The sequence below is a fragment of the Myripristis murdjan genome, chromosome 17 (assembly GCF_902150065.1).
Source record: "Myripristis murdjan chromosome 17, fMyrMur1.1, whole genome shotgun sequence".
Taxonomy (NCBI): domain Eukaryota; kingdom Metazoa; phylum Chordata; class Actinopteri; order Holocentriformes; family Holocentridae; genus Myripristis; species Myripristis murdjan.
In genome coordinates, this window is record NC_043996.1 from 16,525,529 (window position 1) to 16,543,919 (window position 18,391).

An 18,391-nucleotide genomic window follows, 5' to 3' on the forward strand; every position below is an offset into this window, starting at 1 on the left:
TGTAAGCTGCCTGAGTGAATTATCTTTAGACTGCGTTACAACAGTTCGATCTTTGAGGATATAAGGAGTGACTGAATTTCAGAATTTGGAGCGCTGTCTGATAAAAGTGTATGATTGGAGCTCTGGGTGCGCTGGCTGTACGGTGTCCTGCTGCTGAAAGAGTTCAACACCTTATTTGACACGTGTACTCCTGTTGGCATTTGAATTTCACACTGAAACAGTTTGACAAATTTGTTATGCTTTGGGATGCAACCCTAAAATCACAACTTTTAATTAAAATCCATCACCCAATGCTGGCTTGAACACAAAATGAGTACCACGGGGAAAAATGAAACCTCTTTAATATGTTTTTTTCAGACTGCAATACAAATTACTTTTAATACAACCGTACAGAGTTTGCTGTAACTTTAACTAATTCAAAAGCTGCTCTTTGGCCTAAGAGGAGCCAAAACAATACAACAAAAACACATCTTTTGGGTTATCTGCTCAAAGGACTCATCTATGTTTAAAACCCAGTAGGTGGGGTGTTGGTCCGTCACAGTGGGGTCACAGTTACAGAGACTATCTCCTGTAGCGGTATCTCTTGAAGTGGAACCACAGCTGGAAGATCCCGTTGGCGAACTGGCATCGGAAGCCGTGGCGGTGAGAATATTCCCACTCCCGGTTTACAATCTTGAAGGCGATGTCCTCGTACGGAGGACCCGCGTGGAACCTCAGAATCCCAAAGTCCTTGTTGTCGGGACTGGGCTCCAGGAAGTACTGCGGGGTGGAGCGCTTGTTGATCAGGTCCGGGTAGAAGATGTTGAACTTGTAGCCCTGGACGATCTTGGGTGGAGGGTTGTCAAAGTCATAATGCGTCTGGTTGTACTTGTTCCACTCGAAGCCCGTGTGGACCCTGTTGAAGAAGCGGGGCTTCCTGGGCCGGTATTTGTCGGCCCACAGGTACATCTTGCCAGTAATGGGGAGCTCCACACTGAACTGGGCCTCGTCGTTGCCCATGCCCTCTTTGGCGCGGCGCACAAAGGCGTCCTCTGCGCTCTCATTGGCATCACCTGACAACAAACAATTTAATTTGTCAAGGTCAATTTTACTTAAAGCCCCCTCATTTTTTTCACACCTGCTGAGCTTATTTTTGAGTCGCTTTTCACCCTTACAACAGGCAATTTTATTGAATTGTGAAGTAATACATTTGCATTGCTTACTGGCAAAAATACTAAATTTGTACGACTAAGACTGGTTGTAACTTCTAACTTTATTTGACATTAGCTTTTTCCTCTAACTTCTGGCTGCATGGTGTCAGCATTTTCTGCTGCATACTCTGCTGTTTAATGATTAAAAATCATTAAACAAATCAAAATCATTAAAAATTAACGATTAAAAAAATTTCCTTCTACACTGTTGAAACATTTATTGTCTGGGCTGATACCAATAAATGTATTTAGACGTAAAAAAAAACATACCATGCCAACTCATTGGATGGTACCTAAAAACAAGGCAGGGCACCCTGAAATTTGGTAATCAAATTGTTGCAACAACAATACGCAGAGAGGCTCCATAGTTTACACTTGAAAAATAAATGTGCTATGTAATCTGCACCATCTGCACAACTGTGACATGCTACTCTGCAAAGTCATGTTATACAAAATATTGTAGACGATGGTCTACTGGACAGTATTTAATGAGAACACTGTTTTTGAATTATCTCATGATTATAATGTACTATATACAGTCCTTTTTGTACCCACACATGCACTGATATTGATATACATGTGATGAGCTTATATCAGCTGATAATACTGAATAACATATTAGTCAGACTTTACAAGAAACAAATGCATGGTCATACACTCCTACACATTACTTAGAAAGCCAAAGGGGAACAGTATTGTAATCATGCATGAATACTGATGAGGCAGGGTGACATACAAACGACAGCACAGGAATATTTTCAAGGGCATTTGTGTGTGTGTGTGTGTGTGTGTGTGGTCTCATACCGGTGACCTGCAGCTGTCTGCGAGCCTGCTGCAGCCTGTGTGTGTCCTCCTCAGGAGTGATGGTGTGGGTGTCCAGCGGCAGCTCGGAGGGCAGCAGCAGCGTGGGACTGTAGCGGCCCGAGTCATACTCCGCCTGGCTCTGCTGGATCAGATCCTCCTCCGTCAGCACCGCCTCCACCACGTCACTCTTGTCCTCCTCGTCCTTCTCACCCTCTTTTTCTCCTTCGCCCTCATCTTGCCCTGCCTCCCCTGTTGTAGATCCAGCTGGACTCGCCTCCTTATCCCGTTCTCCTTCTGCTTCTTTGTCCTCATTGGTTGTGGGGGAGGAAGAGGATGGGCCCGGTGCTTCAGTATCAGCTTCTCCCTCTTCCTCTGCTGCTGCTATGGTCGTGCTGCAAAAATCATGTGTTAGCATTTTGTCATGGAGAATAGTGTTTTATAATACACACACTGAAGAGAAACGTAAACATGAAAGATAGCAGGAGCTGGAAGTTGATTTCAAGCCACTATCAACTGCAAATACACCACAGACTGAAAGCCACCAGGTCCCCATGTTTCACATTGAGGATGTTGAGAGGCTCCTGCGTGTGCTGCAAGGAAACTTACTCGGCTTCCTCATCCTCCGGCTCCTCTTTGATGATGGGGAACAGAGGTTCACTTTCCACTCCTTGTTCCTGTTTCAGCTTGAACAGCTTCTGTCGCAGCACGTCCTGATGTCTCTCTCTCAGCCTAAGACACACAAAGATAATGTGACTGCATATACAATTTTCAGTCTTTCAATGACACTTATAATTCCCTGTGTGTTTTGTCTTATGTTGATTATATTTGGGTGGCCTGTCCACATAAATAGAAGGAAAGCAGTCACCGGTGCAAGCCTGATTCTTAACAAAGGTGATACTAAATGAGATATCAAAAATGCAACCAAAATATAGCTCAATTAGATGGAAACATGCATGGTGAGGGTTCCCACATGCGTACCTGGCTCTTGCCATATAGACCCTGACTTGCTGCAGCAGGCTCTCCCAGTAGCCAATATCAAGATTGGATCCTCCCGCCCGGATCTTTGTCTCGATGTTCTGGTGCAGCGCCTGCAGCTGGCTGTACGTCTTTCCTTTGAACACCATCTGGACGTCAGTGCTCACAGACGTGTTGATGCCCTCACGACGGTCACCTGAGGGTGAAATGATGAGATGCATAAAAACAGAGTAAAGTGATAAGCGAAGAGGTCTAACACAACCTCCTGCTGCACTTAAGGTTCACTTTAACAACAAAGCAGGTAGGACGGGTAGGATGAGTCAGATTAGTACAGATACAGATGTAACTACACAATGGGAGACAAAGACAATCAGAATAAGTATGCTGATATAACACATGAGAAAATGATGTTTCTGGGTACCTGGTCCTTTGCCTGAGGCCTCTAGCTTTCTGAGTTTACTGATCTCATCCTCGGTGATGGTGGTCATGTCCCTCCAGAAGTCAACGTTCTTCCCTTGCTCCAGCTCCATGTACACCTACCAGTGCAACAACACACACTGCATCAGTATATCAGCTATATTCCAGGAATGGAACAAAACGGTTGTTGAGGACAATACCTATATCTTTCCACAACATAATGACCAATATGATACAAATATGCAGTTTTGTAAAAACCGGAATATAAATGCAGATGCAAAATAGGTTAAGCTTCTCAATTAGATCTGACTTAACTTGTTTATTATACAAAAGACCATGTTAGTTTTACTTTTGTTAATTTGACAATGACACACTCCTAGAAAAAAGATCACAAGTGATAATTTCACTATAAGCCAATTGTCAAAGGTAACAATATTAGACAGATTCACAAGTAATTCTTAACATGGGATATGCAGCTCTCAGAGGGTTCGTTCATGCGTCTCACCAGCAAGATGCTTTCAAGGATAAAAATATACCATGGCTGAAAGAGTAAATATATGTCCAAGGTGAATACTGATCTAATGTGCAATTAGAGCAGATGGCCGTCTCATATTTACTTGCACAAACAGCCTGTAAATATGACTGACATAGCAGGTTTGGACAAGAGTAAAACTAGTCCTCTACAAACCGGATGGCTGTCAGCTACAGTCACAGCTTTCCCTTGAACTGACCAGAACATAAACATGCATGCACACACACACCTTAATGTCCTCCAGCAGGTCATCCATGTCTGTGACAGTGAGCCCATTGAGGAAGGTGTAAGGTTCGTGCATCTCAACAGCTAGATCATCATCCTCTGCACTGATGTACTTCGCCAAAAGGTCAATAGGCTTGGCACGACCGTCACGGATACGAATCTTAGACCTAGAGACACAAAACGCGAGGTGAAAACACAATAACACATGGGTTAAAGAACGGGTCTTGGATGCAAATTGAAATAGCGCACGTTAAAACACTATGTAGCGTTGTCCGTGGCAAAAGAGGGGAGATTCAGCGTGGGGGAACATATTGGCTGCCGCACACTGACCGTAGTTTGGCCTGGTGCAAATGGAAGTTGTCCTCCTGCTCAGCCCAGGTCTTGAAATGCTCCGCCTCCTTCTCTCTTTGCAGCATCTCCAGCTCCATCTCTCTCATGGCCTTCTCTCGCTCTCTCTCCAAACGCAGCTGTTTAACCTACACACACAGATTTAGTATGATACAGCATGCTTACAATTAACAGGGTCAAATGGACAAGGGCTGAGGGATAAATATGGGTTTCATGTCATTATCTGCATATAAATATGCAAGATATTAATATCTCAAAAGGCAACCATATGGACGATATCAAACTCAGGGTTAGGGTTGCCTAAGACAGTGAGCGGTCTGTACTGATCAAAAAATATTTTCGGAAGCAACTGCATTTTCTGCATCCATTTGCTACTATTATAATGTTTTTTGAAGAAAGATTACTTTTCACTGCTGTTACACTTAAAATTTCAAATAAATGTCAACCCATAGTCATATCGTGTGCCGTATCGCTGTCAAGATATTTTTCACAAAAACCAAGGTATCTATAATTTACTACAGTATTTACTACAGTCTCTGAGTTTTTCAGGATGATGACACTGAATACTGTATATAATATTCCGTTTATGAACTTCCAGTTATATTTTAATGAATATTTATTAGCCTAAATAATGATTTTTAAGGAACCTTGCATGGATGCTATTTTTTAAAATATATTGAGAAACAGTGGTCTAATAAGTTCAGGAAAGTGCATCCTTTTACTGTAATGCAGTGCCTTGGCCTGATGGATGTAACATGCCACCAGTAGTAAATAAAGTATATACATCCAAGTCATACCTTCTGTAGCTCCCTGCGGTTCTCTTCCTGGATTCGTTTGTTCCTTTCTTTCAGGTCCTTCTCTCCGAGGTGGCCAATGCCTTTCTTATCCAGTGCCTGTGTACGTAGACACACACAAAATCACAACAATCGTCCAAATCCAAGTCATGACGAGCAATCTTTTCAGCTGTGTGGGCAAATAAATGTTTAATGTCTGCAATAGGAACAGTTAATTGAATGCTGCTGAGAGCAGCTCTCCCACTCACCTTCTGCCATTTGAACGTGCCCAACAAGTTGTTGTCACCGAACGGGTTGTCTGCGTTGGTGTAGCCCATGTACTCCTCGCTCCAGCCCATCTTCTCTCTCTTCTTCCTCTCCTTGGCCTCCTTCTTTGCCAGCCTCCTTGCCCTCTTTTCCTCTGGCGTCTCCAGGGCTTTCATCATGTCCTTCTGTTTCTTCTTCTCCTCCTTGTTGGCATGCCCGGCCGCCTTGTCCTCTGGGAAGCCCCCGTGGCTCTCCTGCTCTGACCCTGAGCTCTCGGATGAACCGGGCGACCTGGACAGTCGCCTCCTCCTGTCTCTGTCTCTGTCGTCTCTCCCTCTGCTCCTCTCTCTCCTCCCCCGCTCCCTCTCCTCACTCCTCTGCCTTCTGTCCCGGTCTCCCTTTCTGCCCCGGTCCCTGCTGCTGCTCCTCCGACCCTCTCTCTCCCTCTCCCTGTCCCTGTCCCTCCTCTGTCTGTCTCTGATGGGACTCCCTCTCTCAGGACTCCTGCGTTGTCTCCTGTCTCGGTCACTGCTCCCCCCACGGGAGTTAGAGCGGGACAGAGACCTCCCTCTACCCCTCCTCTCTCCTGGCTCTTCTCTCCGGTTCTCCTTTTGCCTCCTCTTCCATCCCGTTTTGGAATCATCTGAATCAGAGCTAAAAACAAAACATATCAGTTAAGTTAATTTGTACCTGGCTGAGCTTCAGGTGTGACCGAGTATTACCTATGATCAATAATCTAACCACGTGACCACAGGCGGCACTGCTCGGTACCTGGATCGATCCCTGGATCTGCTCCCGGAGCGGCGCGCCTCTCGCCTCTTGCGGCCCTCGGACTCGCTCCTGGACCCTCCACGGTCTCTGTGTGGACGCCGATGTCGGGCAGGGGAGCCATCGCTGCTCCTGGAGGATCGGCTGTCGGACCGTCCACGTCTCCGGACGTCCCGCTTCGTGTCCACCGACCGGCTGCGACCCCTCCTCCCCTTGGGGGACCGGGATCTGCTCGATTTGGACCTGTTCCTCGGCTCCCGTTCCTGACTTCGAGACCTGGAGCGGGATCGACGACGCTTTTTCGAACCCATGGCGAACTTTCCGTATTGTTGGGTCCGGGTTGTCCTCCGTCGCGTAAATAAGAGCTAATGTTTTGTGTTGGGGAAATGCTACTTTCACAGCACTTGGCCCGACGTATATTTGATAAAACTGTTAATAAAACCATGCAAAATTATACCTCAGACTCTAAAACGATGGTCATGCAAAGAAATGAGTTGTCTTCCTCGGTTTCTGAATTATTTCATCAGGCGAACAGAAAGCCTCCCTTACACGGGCTTGCCACGAATCCTGTCGCAGTTTAAAAGCGTCACTGAAATAGAGAGGGGGGGGAGGGAAAGACAATACAAAAACAGCTTTTCTTTTTAAGATTCGTGGGTTTTGTATCACGTTAAATGTGACGAAACAAAGCGAACATGTAAAGAAGCGTCACTGGGTTCAAATAATTTGGCCGTTAAAATGGGTCAGAACTGCTTTTCAAAAACACAAACAACATTCGTGTTGTCATGATGCCAGACCGCTGGCGAATGTAGTTCTCTAAATTCAAACACGCAGAAATAATTCGAAAAACTCCCACCAGACAAAAACATCCTTCACCTAAGAACATTGAAAATGGTGCTAAAAGTACGTTTATTCAGCATTATGCAGCCTCGTTGAATGTTTAACCGGAAAACCAGCATGTTTATGTGTGACAACTGGACTACAACTCCCAGATAACCGCGTGCTCCGCTGGCTGTTTTGAGAGAGGGGACTCCTTTGAGCAACACTCTGCTTTACTCAACCCTCTGTTGGGCAGATATCAAGTTATTGTGCTGAGGACCGCCGTTGGAAATTTAGTGAAATGACATTTGAGCTCAGTGGTTGACGTGAACCGGCTGTTTACTTCGCCTTTGAGCCTAAAAAACAGAGAGTTAGTGTTACCGGCGCTCCGTCAGGCTCAGCTGGCCGATAAGGCAGAGCTTGTTAGCTTACATTAGCCAGCAGCTAGCGTTAGATTTACGGCTTATCCGCGGCTGGCTTGGCTCGGTCGCTGAAATAGAGCTGCGGGCGCTGTTCGGCCACAATGGTTTGGCCACTCTGCCAGATTTCAAGTGTTGCTTTTTGGTAAATAATCTGTTGGATCGTGAGGCAAATCAACAAAACCTTTGTCTGACTTGTGCGCAGCGTCCGCTGGTTCGGCCTGTTCATTGTCTCCGAGCATTGAAAACAAAGAAGGTTTTTTTTGTGTGTAGTCAGATCAGCTGGCTAGTGAGGCTGCTAGCTGTGCTCGAGTAAACAAATTCGTCAGCTGTCGACTGAAGATAATCTTGAAAGCTGCCTGCTTAGCTATGGCGCAACACGGCCCCTCTCATGTAGCCAGTTCACAGAAAGCACTAATGCTGGAAATGAAGAGTCTCCAAGAAGAGCCCGTCGAGGGATTCAAAATAACATTAGTAGACGAGGCAGACTTGTACAACTGGGAAGTGGCTATTTTTGGACCCCCCAACACCCATTATGAAGGGGGGTATTTTAAGGTAAGTGGAGATTTAAGTGTATTTGAAACAGTGCTTGGCAATGTTTACAGCAGTACGGCGTTTCCATGTAGAGCACCATTTCTTGATCAGTATTTATTATGCTCCAGGCTCGGATCAAGTTCCCTATTGACTACCCGTACTCCCCTCCTGCCTTCCGGTTCCTCACCAAGATGTGGCACCCCAACATTTACGAGGTGAAGTCTTACAGTCACTGTGTAAATCTCCTGACTCAGTCACAAAATCAGACATATAAGAACGTCGACTACACCTTGTTATGAGGACATTTGTGTCCTTAATTAACTCTCACATAGCCATGCTCTAATGGCCATCAGATAGATAGGTTGATGTAGTTTATTTATCCCAATCTGGGAAATTGTTGTTACAGCAGCGGGTTGTCCAGGCATTTCACAGCGACAATAGTACAGCACACAGAATTTACCTTTCAACACTAGGAGAAATAAATATCTTTATAAAAATTATTAAACACAAGCAACAAAATAAGCAAAGTGGATCAGTACAAAAAAAAAGAGAATATGCATACCCTATAAGAGTGAAAAAATATATATATGCTAAAATACTAAAAAATAATAAATATATACTAAAATATATCTATAGACCTTTCACCTTTGAACATTTGCATAGACTATGTATAATGAAATATTAGTCGAATGTACATATATTAAATAGATGTATACTCATAATCTGTTGGACACACATGTATAAATGTGTATATATTCTGATGGTGAGAGTGGTGTGTTTCCTCTGTTGTAGAATGGAGATGTGTGTATCTCCATCCTCCACCCTCCGGTGGATGATCCCCAGAGCGGCGAGCTGCCTTCAGAGAGATGGAATCCCACCCAGAATGTCAGGTTAGTTAATGCTCTGCTGTCACGTGGCCTTCATGCAATAATATCTCCCTTTTCTCTGGTTGCCTCTCTTGGCCCCACTCCCAACCCCACCTCCAAGCCTCACTCGTTTTTCAGTCTTGTTCCTCCCCCACATGCCCTTATCATATGTCGTTTGTCTTCAGTGGAGCCTCTTCAGAAGTTCTCAGAAACAAACGTGAAAGTTTTTGTGGCATCCAGCAAAAAGTATTTTTTATTTGTGTTGAGTATTTTACACTGATAGTTCATTAGGCAGTCAAAGGCCACCACATCAGGAAATGTCCAATTGCTGCTAAATAATAAATCCGCACCATGAACTAATCCAGAATTGTAACCAATTAATCTCAGCCATAAACAACAAAGGCCTAATGTTTAGAAAAAAATGTTGTTATCAATAATGCATTTAACTTGTGCTCTTAGCCAGAGCAAATTACAGGAAGTGAAAGAGAAGAGTAAGTTTCAGTCACTAAAATTTGCAGCAGCCATTAGTAAGGAGACACAGAGACAGTGCCATGGCAAATATGTAAAGGAATGTCCTTATGGGAAAGGTAAAGGGAGAATTTGTTTGAAATTTAAGCAAGTAGAGGAGAAGGTGACATGAGGCCCCTCTTGAACTGCACACCACAAACAGTTGAAGTATTATTACTGCTGCTAAACTTTGGATCAAAAAATAGATAACATCCGCAATGTTCCCCAATGGGAAAGGAATGGAGAGAAAAAAAACACTAAAACAGTCTGGTTACTGCTATTCCCTATTAATTCAGCAGACAGAAAACATTATTCTGTTGAAATGCAATGTGAAATAGCCAAGTTGGTATCTTTTGGAGAAACCTTATTTGCAACAAGGTTATAATACACATGGATGTCACGATACCAGAAACTTGAGAGTTGTTAGCATTACCTGTGAAGTTACCTGATTTTTGGCACCTGATTCAATACCACAGCAAAAACAGAAATTCTACTCAGCACACACTGCTTTATTTAAAAAAAAAAAAATGTGTAAACATTCAAATATAAACCAAAACTTTGTATTTCCAATATTTAAACGTAGACTACATTAGAAGATGAACATTGAGTTATAAGTGCAACATTGGACTTGGGGTTATGGAGGCATACAGAACAGACATGTGTTGCCAGCCTCTGCTCAGTAGCCTGCTAAACTTAGCCTTTTGTCGATTTGTTAATTGAAATAATTTGATACCACCCTCACTTTCATAAGTGAAAAAACTGAAAGTGAGATTATGCTGTTGAAAAAGAATGACGGCACAACAACAAAAGAAAAGTAAAGTAGACAGGTACTCCTATCAAATGCTAACTACAGTGGCAGCGAACCAACCACTGACCTGTTCATATCTGAGATGGAAAAAGGAAAATAGAGGATTGAGTCCATGACTGATGGACATTTAACCAAACTTTCTGAAACAATGGAGAAAATTGCCAATGACAACGAAACCATTGGACATAGAGTTAAGTGCATTGATGGAAAACAGTGCGAGTCTTTCGCTGCCATGCAGCTGGAATTCAACGATTACAAAAAGGCCACAGAGGGTCACAGAGTGCTGAGGGAACAACTGGATGATTAAGAGAACAGAGCCTGCAGACAAAACCTGAGGCTGGTAAGTTTTCCAGAAGTAGTTGAGGCGAAGAACCCAGAGGCATTCATACAAGAATGGCTACCCAAGACACTCAATTTGGAAGGGGAAACTTTTGAAGTGGAACATGTACACAGGTCATTGCAGCAACGCACAGCAGATCCTGTGCGTTGTTGTCTTAACGTTTCTGTTGGGAGAGAGGACATGAAGACGACTATGGACAGATAGGATTGACTTTTGATGGCCAGGAAGATCTTCAACTTTTCCTTTTCCATGCCAGGGCTGTTCATCAGCGTCTCATTGTGCCCTGGTAACATGGACCTGCATGGACTGAGGACTAGGCTTGGGTTGACGGAATCCATCACAATTGCCAGTTTAGCTGCCAATTCTGTGCGATGCTGCTGCCCCCCTCTTTATTTATCTTTCTCAACCGACATGATTTCCAACCATTTTTTGTTGTTAATAATCTGAGATGCCACTTACATTGTTGAGGTGCGTTTGTTAAGCATAACCCATGCCCTGTGCACACAGGGTATAATGGTACTGCATTTAAAAGAACCTTTCAGTGATCGATGTAGGATACTAAATAGGTGTTGAGTAAATGCATCTGGATGGAAATTTTTTATTCAAGAGGAATAGGTGGATGAGAGGGTTGTTTAAAGATTTGTGGTTTTATTGGTTGAAATTTCAGTTGACACCCACTAGTGCAGGTTGTTGTCACTATTGAAGATACTGCAGATTTACAGGAAGTCACTTTGTGGGGACTTAATGGAGAATTGGTACAATTTATGCTATATTTATGCACTTTGAGCTGCAATTCTTGTATGAAAGGTGCTATACAAATAAAGTTTTATTATTATTATTATTATTATTTTATTATATTAAAACACCCCCTGATTGGTTTCAGTGTATCTTGTATTACTTTGTGGAAGGAACAGAAAGGGAAAATGACAACTGCAACTCTTAGGTACTTGACAAGGAACACTAACAGTGTCAACAAACTGTCAGAACTGTCAAAGGTACTTTGACACTTTCTGAAAAGCCAAAAAATAGATAAAGCTCTATTGCAGGAGACCCATTTAACAGATTTTGCACATGCCAAACTGACATGTCAGTGGCAGGGGCAAATGACCTATTCATCCTTCACCTCCCAGTCTAGAGGAATTGCCATATTAATAGGTCTCTTAATATGTGGATAATGTTGAGAAAGACAAACAGGACAGATACTTGATACCTAAAGGCTCCATAGCAGGTGAACTTTTACATTAGTCGGTGTTTATGGCCCAAATTGTGATTGCTCTCATTTCTTCCAGTGTATTTTTCACACTTACATATCCTTGTAATGAGCTTATTATAGGAAGAGATATGAATAAACTTTTGTATCCATCCTAGGATCGATCTTCTTTTAATCTCAAAATCTTACCCAAGCAGCTAAGACGTTTAATAAAGAAATGGCAGACTTCAAACTTGTAGATGTCTGAAGGGAAAGATATAAATTACTACGTAAAGTACTTGTTGTACTCAGATGCTCATAAAAGCTACTCTATCTCTCTCACTCATGCCGAAAGAATTCACCTTATATCCTCGTGTGTATATCTAGCTATGAGTCATTCTTACCACGTGCCTCTCGTGTTCTTGACTGCACACAAGGACATCGCTAGCAGTAACAGACTTTGGCGAATCCCCACACACCTGCTCAGTGACGCAGACTATGTTAAACTTACCAAGAACAACATTGACAGCTTTTGTGGCATTAACAAGAGGACTGCCTCGCCATCCGTTGTTTGGGAACCCTTAAAAGCTTATTTGATTGGTGAGACTATAACTTATACATCATGGAAAAAACAGCATGTGTTAAAAACCAAAAGTCTTGAATTAGAGATTAGAATTTCGAAAGAGAGCATTGTCAAACACAGAGTGAGATGACATTTGATCTTCTAAACAACAAAAGGGTTGAATATGATATTTTAACCACATGGGATTGAGAATGCCATGACCAGAACTAAACAACACTATTATGAACATGGGGATAGAGTTCTCATCGGGCCTGAAAATTAAGACCCGACCCGACCCGTGCCCGACTGGGCCAGCCCGAGGCCCGACCCGACCCGACTAATTAGCCGAACTTTAGGCCCGACAGCCCGATAAAGCCCGAAAAAAAAAAAAAATTGCCAAATTCGCCATTATTTAGCAGCGCCGGTCGGCCGCGGCACCGGGGCACCATCAGTCGGCATCAGGCGAGCCGGCCGCGGCACCGGCCAGCATCAGGCAACTCACCTGTCAGATCCGGCAGACCTGACCGGGTGGGCGCGGTGTCGGACGGTGCCGCAGCTGGCCAGCCTGATGCCGACTGATGCTGCCGCGGCATGTGCAGGTCAATACGGTAGTCTAGAAAACTGGCGATTTTTTTTTTTTTCTCGTGCGCCCCCAAGTAGATTGCGCCCTGGGCAGTTGCACTGCCCATAGCAAAAACCGTCCCTGCTGCCGAGTCTGCCAGCACAGCGGGATACTGCTGCAACTCTCTCTCACTTGTTTGCGCTGGGCTCGCACAGCTGGTTGTCTGTCTGTCACTGAAAGTTTAGCCTCCAAATCCAATCCAGTCTCTCACTCTCTCCACCAGTCACATAAAAATGAAACGTCATAATCAATAACACAACACATAATTCTAATTTTTATTTAAAAAAAAAAAAAAAATCCCCCACAGAACCCGAAGCCCGACCCGACCCGCCCAATTCACGTAAATTTTAGGCCCGACCCAACCCGAAAATGTCGGGTCGGGTCAGGTCGGGTTCGGGCAGAATATGCGAACTCTATATGGGGATAAGAATGGTAAATTTTTAGCCTGGCAGATCCAAAAAGAGGATAGCTGAAGATGTATCTCCTCAGTTAAGATAAGAGATAGTGCCATTAGTCCATAATCCAGAATTAATCAGTAAGACCTTTAAGGACTTTTATCTGGACTTATACTCTTCTCTGAGTGTAGATTTGTGTAAAATGAATGAAGTCTTGCTGTTCCAGGGATGACTGCGGAGACACAAAATAATCTAGAGACTAACATTTCTTAACAGGAAGTTCTACATGCTAGAGTAAAGCTTTGAGGGGGAAAATTGCTAGGGCCACATAGGTTCTGCACGGACTTCTTCAAAGCCTTTGCAGCTACTACACCATTAATGGGTATGCTGCAGTTGAGATCAACCAGTTACCTAAAACTTGAGAACAAGCTCTGATCACTATCCTGCTAACACCAGGCGAAGACTCAAAACTCTGTGGATCCTATGGGCCCATTGCCCTCCTCATCAGAATATAAGGTGTTTGCCAAGTTTATAGCCACTAGACTGGAGAATGTGATACCTAGCTTTATAAATCGAGGATCAGACTGGCTTCACCAAAAATCATTTTTCTTTTGATAATGTGAAGGTTCCTCAACATTATCTATTGAGCTAAAAAAATCAATACTACTGTTGTTGTCCTGTCATTAGATGCCGCTTAGAATGGCCCTTCCTTTTTGCAGTTTTACAAAAAATTAATTTTGTTCCAAATTTGATATGAACGATGTAGATACTTTATCTCAACCCATCAGCAGAGACTCAAACAATTGCTAATATCTGATCGCTCTTCCCATTGTCATATGGTACTCGCCAGGGTTGTCCCTTGTCTCTGCTACTCCTCTTATTGGCAATTGAACCTCTTGTAATGAGAGCACACCCTTTTTATAGAGGGTGTTATGGTTGAACAGGAAAAGCATATCATCTCGCTTTATGCTGATGATATTATGGTGTACTTGACCAATGTAGTGTCGTCCCGTCCTGCCCTTTGTACCCTATTAAATGAATATAGCTGCATCTCTGGATACAAAATAAACACACACAACTCACCTTTCAATGCCTCTCAACTCAGCCCAAGAATTATCAAGGGATAACATTACTTTCTGAACCTAAGGGAACCTTATGAACTATGTTATCTTGGTCTACAAATACTATTTTTTTCCCCCCTTAACTATGACCCCCTGCTTATACAACTGGAAGTAGGTCTGGAAAGGTGGAAGTCTCTGCCTGTATCCCTAATTGGATGAAATTAAACTGTATAAAAATTAATATCCTACTCAAATTTCTTAACTTATTTCAAGCACTCCCAATGCCATGCGGCAAAATCCTCTTAAAAATGTACCTATAAAATATGACACGAAATGAAGTGTTGGCACGATACACAAATCTACTCCATTCCATTAACTGGTTTTACATGGAGCATTGAGAAACAGCATTACCAGAGACTGGTGTAATAAAGGCATATGTACATTCAAACATGTACATGAGCACAATAATTTGAAATCCTTCGAACTATTGAAATTGTCTTTTGAGCTTCCTTTGGCACACTTTTTAAAATACCTACAGGCTAGAAATTATATCAGAATGCAGAAACTTACCTCTTTAGAGGGTTTTCAAACTTGCAACTGATGATGCAAGAAAAACATAATTCTAAGGGTTTTCTATCCTACACCTACGTCAGACTAATGAGCCTTACAGAAAGTAAAGTTCACAATGCTAAGGTTAAGTGGGAGATGGACATTGGTTATGTTTTCGAGGACTCTGAGTAGAGCCCGATTTGTGATAGCTCTATTTGTACGTGTATTTGTTTTTTCCTATTAACATATTTTGTCCCTGTCACAAGTGTGAATACTGTTATTATTAGTATTGTTGATACGGATGTTATTTTATTTTATTTTATTTTTCTCTTTCTCTGGAGGAGGGAGGGAAGAATTGATGTATGATAATTCTTGCACTGATTGTATTATAACTGTTTTGTGCAATGCAATATTCGTCTGTAGCCTGAAAGTGGAGAACAAAGCGGCCCAACAAAAGGATTGTTTCAACTGTGTGAAATGTCCTACCACAATAACAAATACAACAGCATGATTATGCGCTCTCATTTTGATTTACAGTCCTGTAAGCCAAAGTGCAAGTGTTTCAACTATGTAAACATATAGGCTGCATTAGAATAAGAACAGAGTGAGGTATCAAGTTGCATTGATACAACTGATCCTCAAAACACTAGTGTTGGTATTGCATTCAGATTCGTAGTATTGACTTTGCACCTTTGCACCGATTAATTTGATGTCTCTCATAGTCCACTACAGTTTGGTGTGTCACTCATGACTCTGTGTGTGTGTGTGTGTGTGTCTTCAGGACCATCTTGCTGAGTGTGATCTCACTGCTGAACGAGCCCAACACCTTCTCCCCTGCCAACGTGGATGCCTCTGTCATGTACCGTAAATGGAGAGACAGCAAGGGCAAGGACCGGGAATATGCTGAGATCATCAGGTAAGCAGCCACACAACAGCAGCGATTCTGACTTTCAGTTTTTACATTACATTTTTAAATGCAGACTAACTAAATGTTTTTTTTTTTTTTTTTTTTTTCCAAATGTTCTCCTACAGGAAACAGGTGTTGGCCACCAAGGCGGATGCCGAGCGTGACGGCGTGAAGGTGCCCACCACCCTGGCTGAGTACTGTGTCCGCACCCGTGCCCCGGCCCCCGATGAAGGCTCCGACCTCTTCTACGATGATTACTATGACGAGGAGGAGCTGGAGGACGAGGATGGTGACTGCTGCTACGATGAAGATGACTCGGGCAACGAAGAGTCATGACGTGTTTGAGCTTCGACCCCCACCCCCAGTCTTAGCTGACACATGCTACACCTTTTTTCTGTCAGGGTTGCCAGAAATTATAGGTCTACATCTAAGAAAGATTCAAAGCCTCCCACTTTTTAACCGCTGAAAAGAGATGTTTTTTCCTAAGCCTCTGAATTCTTTTCAGAGACCAGAGTTGATGCATCGTCGAGGAAGGGTCTGACCCTGTAAGATTTGCACCAGCACAATCTTTGCACCTGTTTTTGCAAATGATGTTCATTATCACCTAAAAACCTTATCTTGAGAAAAATAACTGAAAACTATAGCTAAGTCTTATTGTGTCGTATTGTGGGATTAATAACCACTGTCAACAACAGCAATCTTTGCACTGGTGCAAACTTACAAATCTTGTTCAGTCTCTCTCTTTCATACCTTTATTTCATTAATCGTAACTGGGTCTTGCTTACCAGTAGTCGGCCTCAGTGACTTAAAGACTGAAGACTTCACAAAGCCTGTTTTTGTATGTGTGAGCGATGCACCACAGACATACAATGAGTCGTGCATTTGCAAGGTGTGCATCCTGTCTCGCCTCTGTAGGAAGGGACCCGCGTCGTCACAGGACACTTGGTTCAGAGTTCTTGTGCATGCCAGAACATCTTGGAAGCTTTTTTTTTTGTTTGTTTTGTTGTTGTTTTTACAGGCGGACTGCTGAGCTGCATCGTGATCTTTTCTTCAGCTCAGTCTCTAAAGGACATGTGATGATGGAGATCCCAGAAAAATTCTCGAGTCTGAAGGACCTGCTGGCAAACTCAGACAATAGCTCAAACTCTCATGTGAACATTTTGGCAACATCAAACTGAATTTTGCTGTGGTCTTCTGGCGATTAACTGTTGGATGTGATTATCTGTCATTTTGAGTGTGGGGTTGTTATTTGAAGTCGCTCGGCTAAAGAGTCGCCTAGGACGATGACGCTTATCAGGGGGGCAGAACTAATTACTGATCGGAGTTGTGTTTCTCCCCAGGTTTCCTCTTTGAGAGGCCTGATGGAGCCAAAGAGGTGGAGTGGCATAAAAGAAAGCCCAAAACATTTTATGACTACGAAACAATGTTTTGCTGTATTCTTGTCTATGTTTAACTGTTTTCTCTCTTGCAAGCTTTGTTACTTTAGTCTCTTCCTTTGGTTAGACATTCTGCCTGCAAACTTTGCTTGAGAATGATATGAATTATGTGATGAGATTAGTGGGTTCGATTGGCAAAAAGGTTGCTGTCAGAAAAAAAAAAAAAACGTGTCTGTCGAAAAGTGTTGTTGCAGTACCGGACAGGGTTATTTGAGCTTGTTTTGGAGAGAGAGACCCTGGAAGTGGAAAAAGAAAATGGCCGCCATGTTTTTATTTTTAATGACTATTTATTTTTGCGTGCTGGTGGAGGGTGGACCGGTGATTATATGATTTTTAGAGTGTATGGGTGTCCCTTGTGTGTATTTTGCATCAGCAATATCGATTGTTTTATTTACTCAAATTGGACTTCGTACAGCAATTCTCAGGATACGTATGATTAAACAACTTCAGACTATTTTACTCTTTAGGTGGTCGTCAAAGTTGGTTTACAGCTTCAACAGGAACCATAACTGATATGCACATGTAGCTGTATGGATGATCACCTTATTGTTTTACGTACTTGTGTTTTCTTTCTTTCTTTTTTTTTATTTTTATTTTTGGCTATTTAAAACTGAAAAATAAAGACTTATCGGAAAATTATTTAGCCCAGAGTCTTTTAATCAGGATGGTGTTTGGATTAGAATTGCTATTGCTGGAGATGCTTCTTTTACTGCAACCTGTTTCAAAAGTTTGTCGTCATTAAATGCTGGATAAATTATTTATATATAAATGGATAGATATAGATATTTTAAACACCAGCTATATATATAATTACACATGTTCATGTCTCGACCCATGCTATATTTTCCAGCAAATAGAGGTGGAAGTTTTCTTTTATTCTTTATTATTTATTTATCATTTATTCCTGTTGAAAATGAAGCTCTGACAAAGGTATCAGGCATCTCACTTTTGTTACTGGGCCTTCTGTTGCTGGCATCTGTCTGCTAATCATTTTTGTTTTATCTGTCATGTATTTTTAAACTTCACTGATGTCCTCTACATTTATTTATTTATTTATTTATTTTTCAGTTTAATAACAGTG

At 42.6% G+C, this 18,391-nt stretch overlaps 2 protein-coding genes across 2 annotated transcripts; one reads left to right on the plus strand and one right to left on the minus strand.

Annotated features, from left to right (window-relative positions):
* Positions 1 to 318: 318 nt before the first annotated feature.
* On the minus strand, positions 319 to 6,610 carry cactin. The gene is made up of 10 exons (XM_030073878.1): positions 6,303 to 6,610; positions 5,534 to 6,185; positions 5,289 to 5,384; positions 4,474 to 4,619; positions 4,148 to 4,310; positions 3,391 to 3,505; positions 2,973 to 3,165; positions 2,601 to 2,723; positions 1,995 to 2,386; positions 319 to 1,052 (listed from the first exon to the last, which is right to left on the minus strand). The coding sequence occupies exons 1-10, from the start codon at positions 6,608 to 6,610 to the stop codon at positions 562 to 564; spliced, it is 2,679 nt and encodes an 892-aa protein (XP_029929738.1). The 3' UTR covers positions 319 to 561.
* A 317-nt stretch (positions 6,611 to 6,927) lies between these two features.
* On the plus strand, positions 6,928 to 17,949 carry cdc34b (cell division cycle 34 homolog (S. cerevisiae) b). The gene is made up of 5 exons (XM_030073885.1): positions 6,928 to 8,089; positions 8,197 to 8,283; positions 8,861 to 8,958; positions 15,749 to 15,883; positions 16,000 to 17,949. Exons 1-5 carry the CDS (start codon positions 7,904 to 7,906, stop codon positions 16,208 to 16,210), a joined length of 717 nt encoding a protein of 238 aa, XP_029929745.1. The 5' UTR covers positions 6,928 to 7,903; the 3' UTR covers positions 16,211 to 17,949.
* Positions 17,950 to 18,391: the final 442 nt, after the last annotated feature.

Excerpts from the sequence above, each read along its gene's own strand:
- cactin (XM_030073878.1), bottom strand. The coding sequence starts at position 6,610 with ATGGGTTCGAAAAAGCGTCGTCGATCCCGCTCCAGGTCTCGAAGTCAG. Across the intron at positions 3,166-3,390 it reads GGCCTCAGGCAAAGGACCAG|GTGACCGTCGTGAGGGCATC; the intron begins GTACCCAGAAAC and ends TTTCACCCTCAG. Across the intron at positions 2,387-2,600 it reads CCGGAGGATGAGGAAGCCGA|CACGACCATAGCAGCAGCAG; the intron begins GTAAGTTTCCTT and ends TGATTTTTGCAG.
- cdc34b (XM_030073885.1), top strand. The coding sequence starts at position 7,904 with ATGGCGCAACACGGCCCCTCTCATGTAGCCAGTTCACAGAAAGCACTA. Across the intron at positions 8,284-8,860 it reads GGCACCCCAACATTTACGAG|AATGGAGATGTGTGTATCTC; the intron begins GTGAAGTCTTAC and ends CCTCTGTTGTAG. Across the intron at positions 8,959-15,748 it reads AATCCCACCCAGAATGTCAG|GACCATCTTGCTGAGTGTGA; the intron begins GTTAGTTAATGC and ends GTGTGTCTTCAG.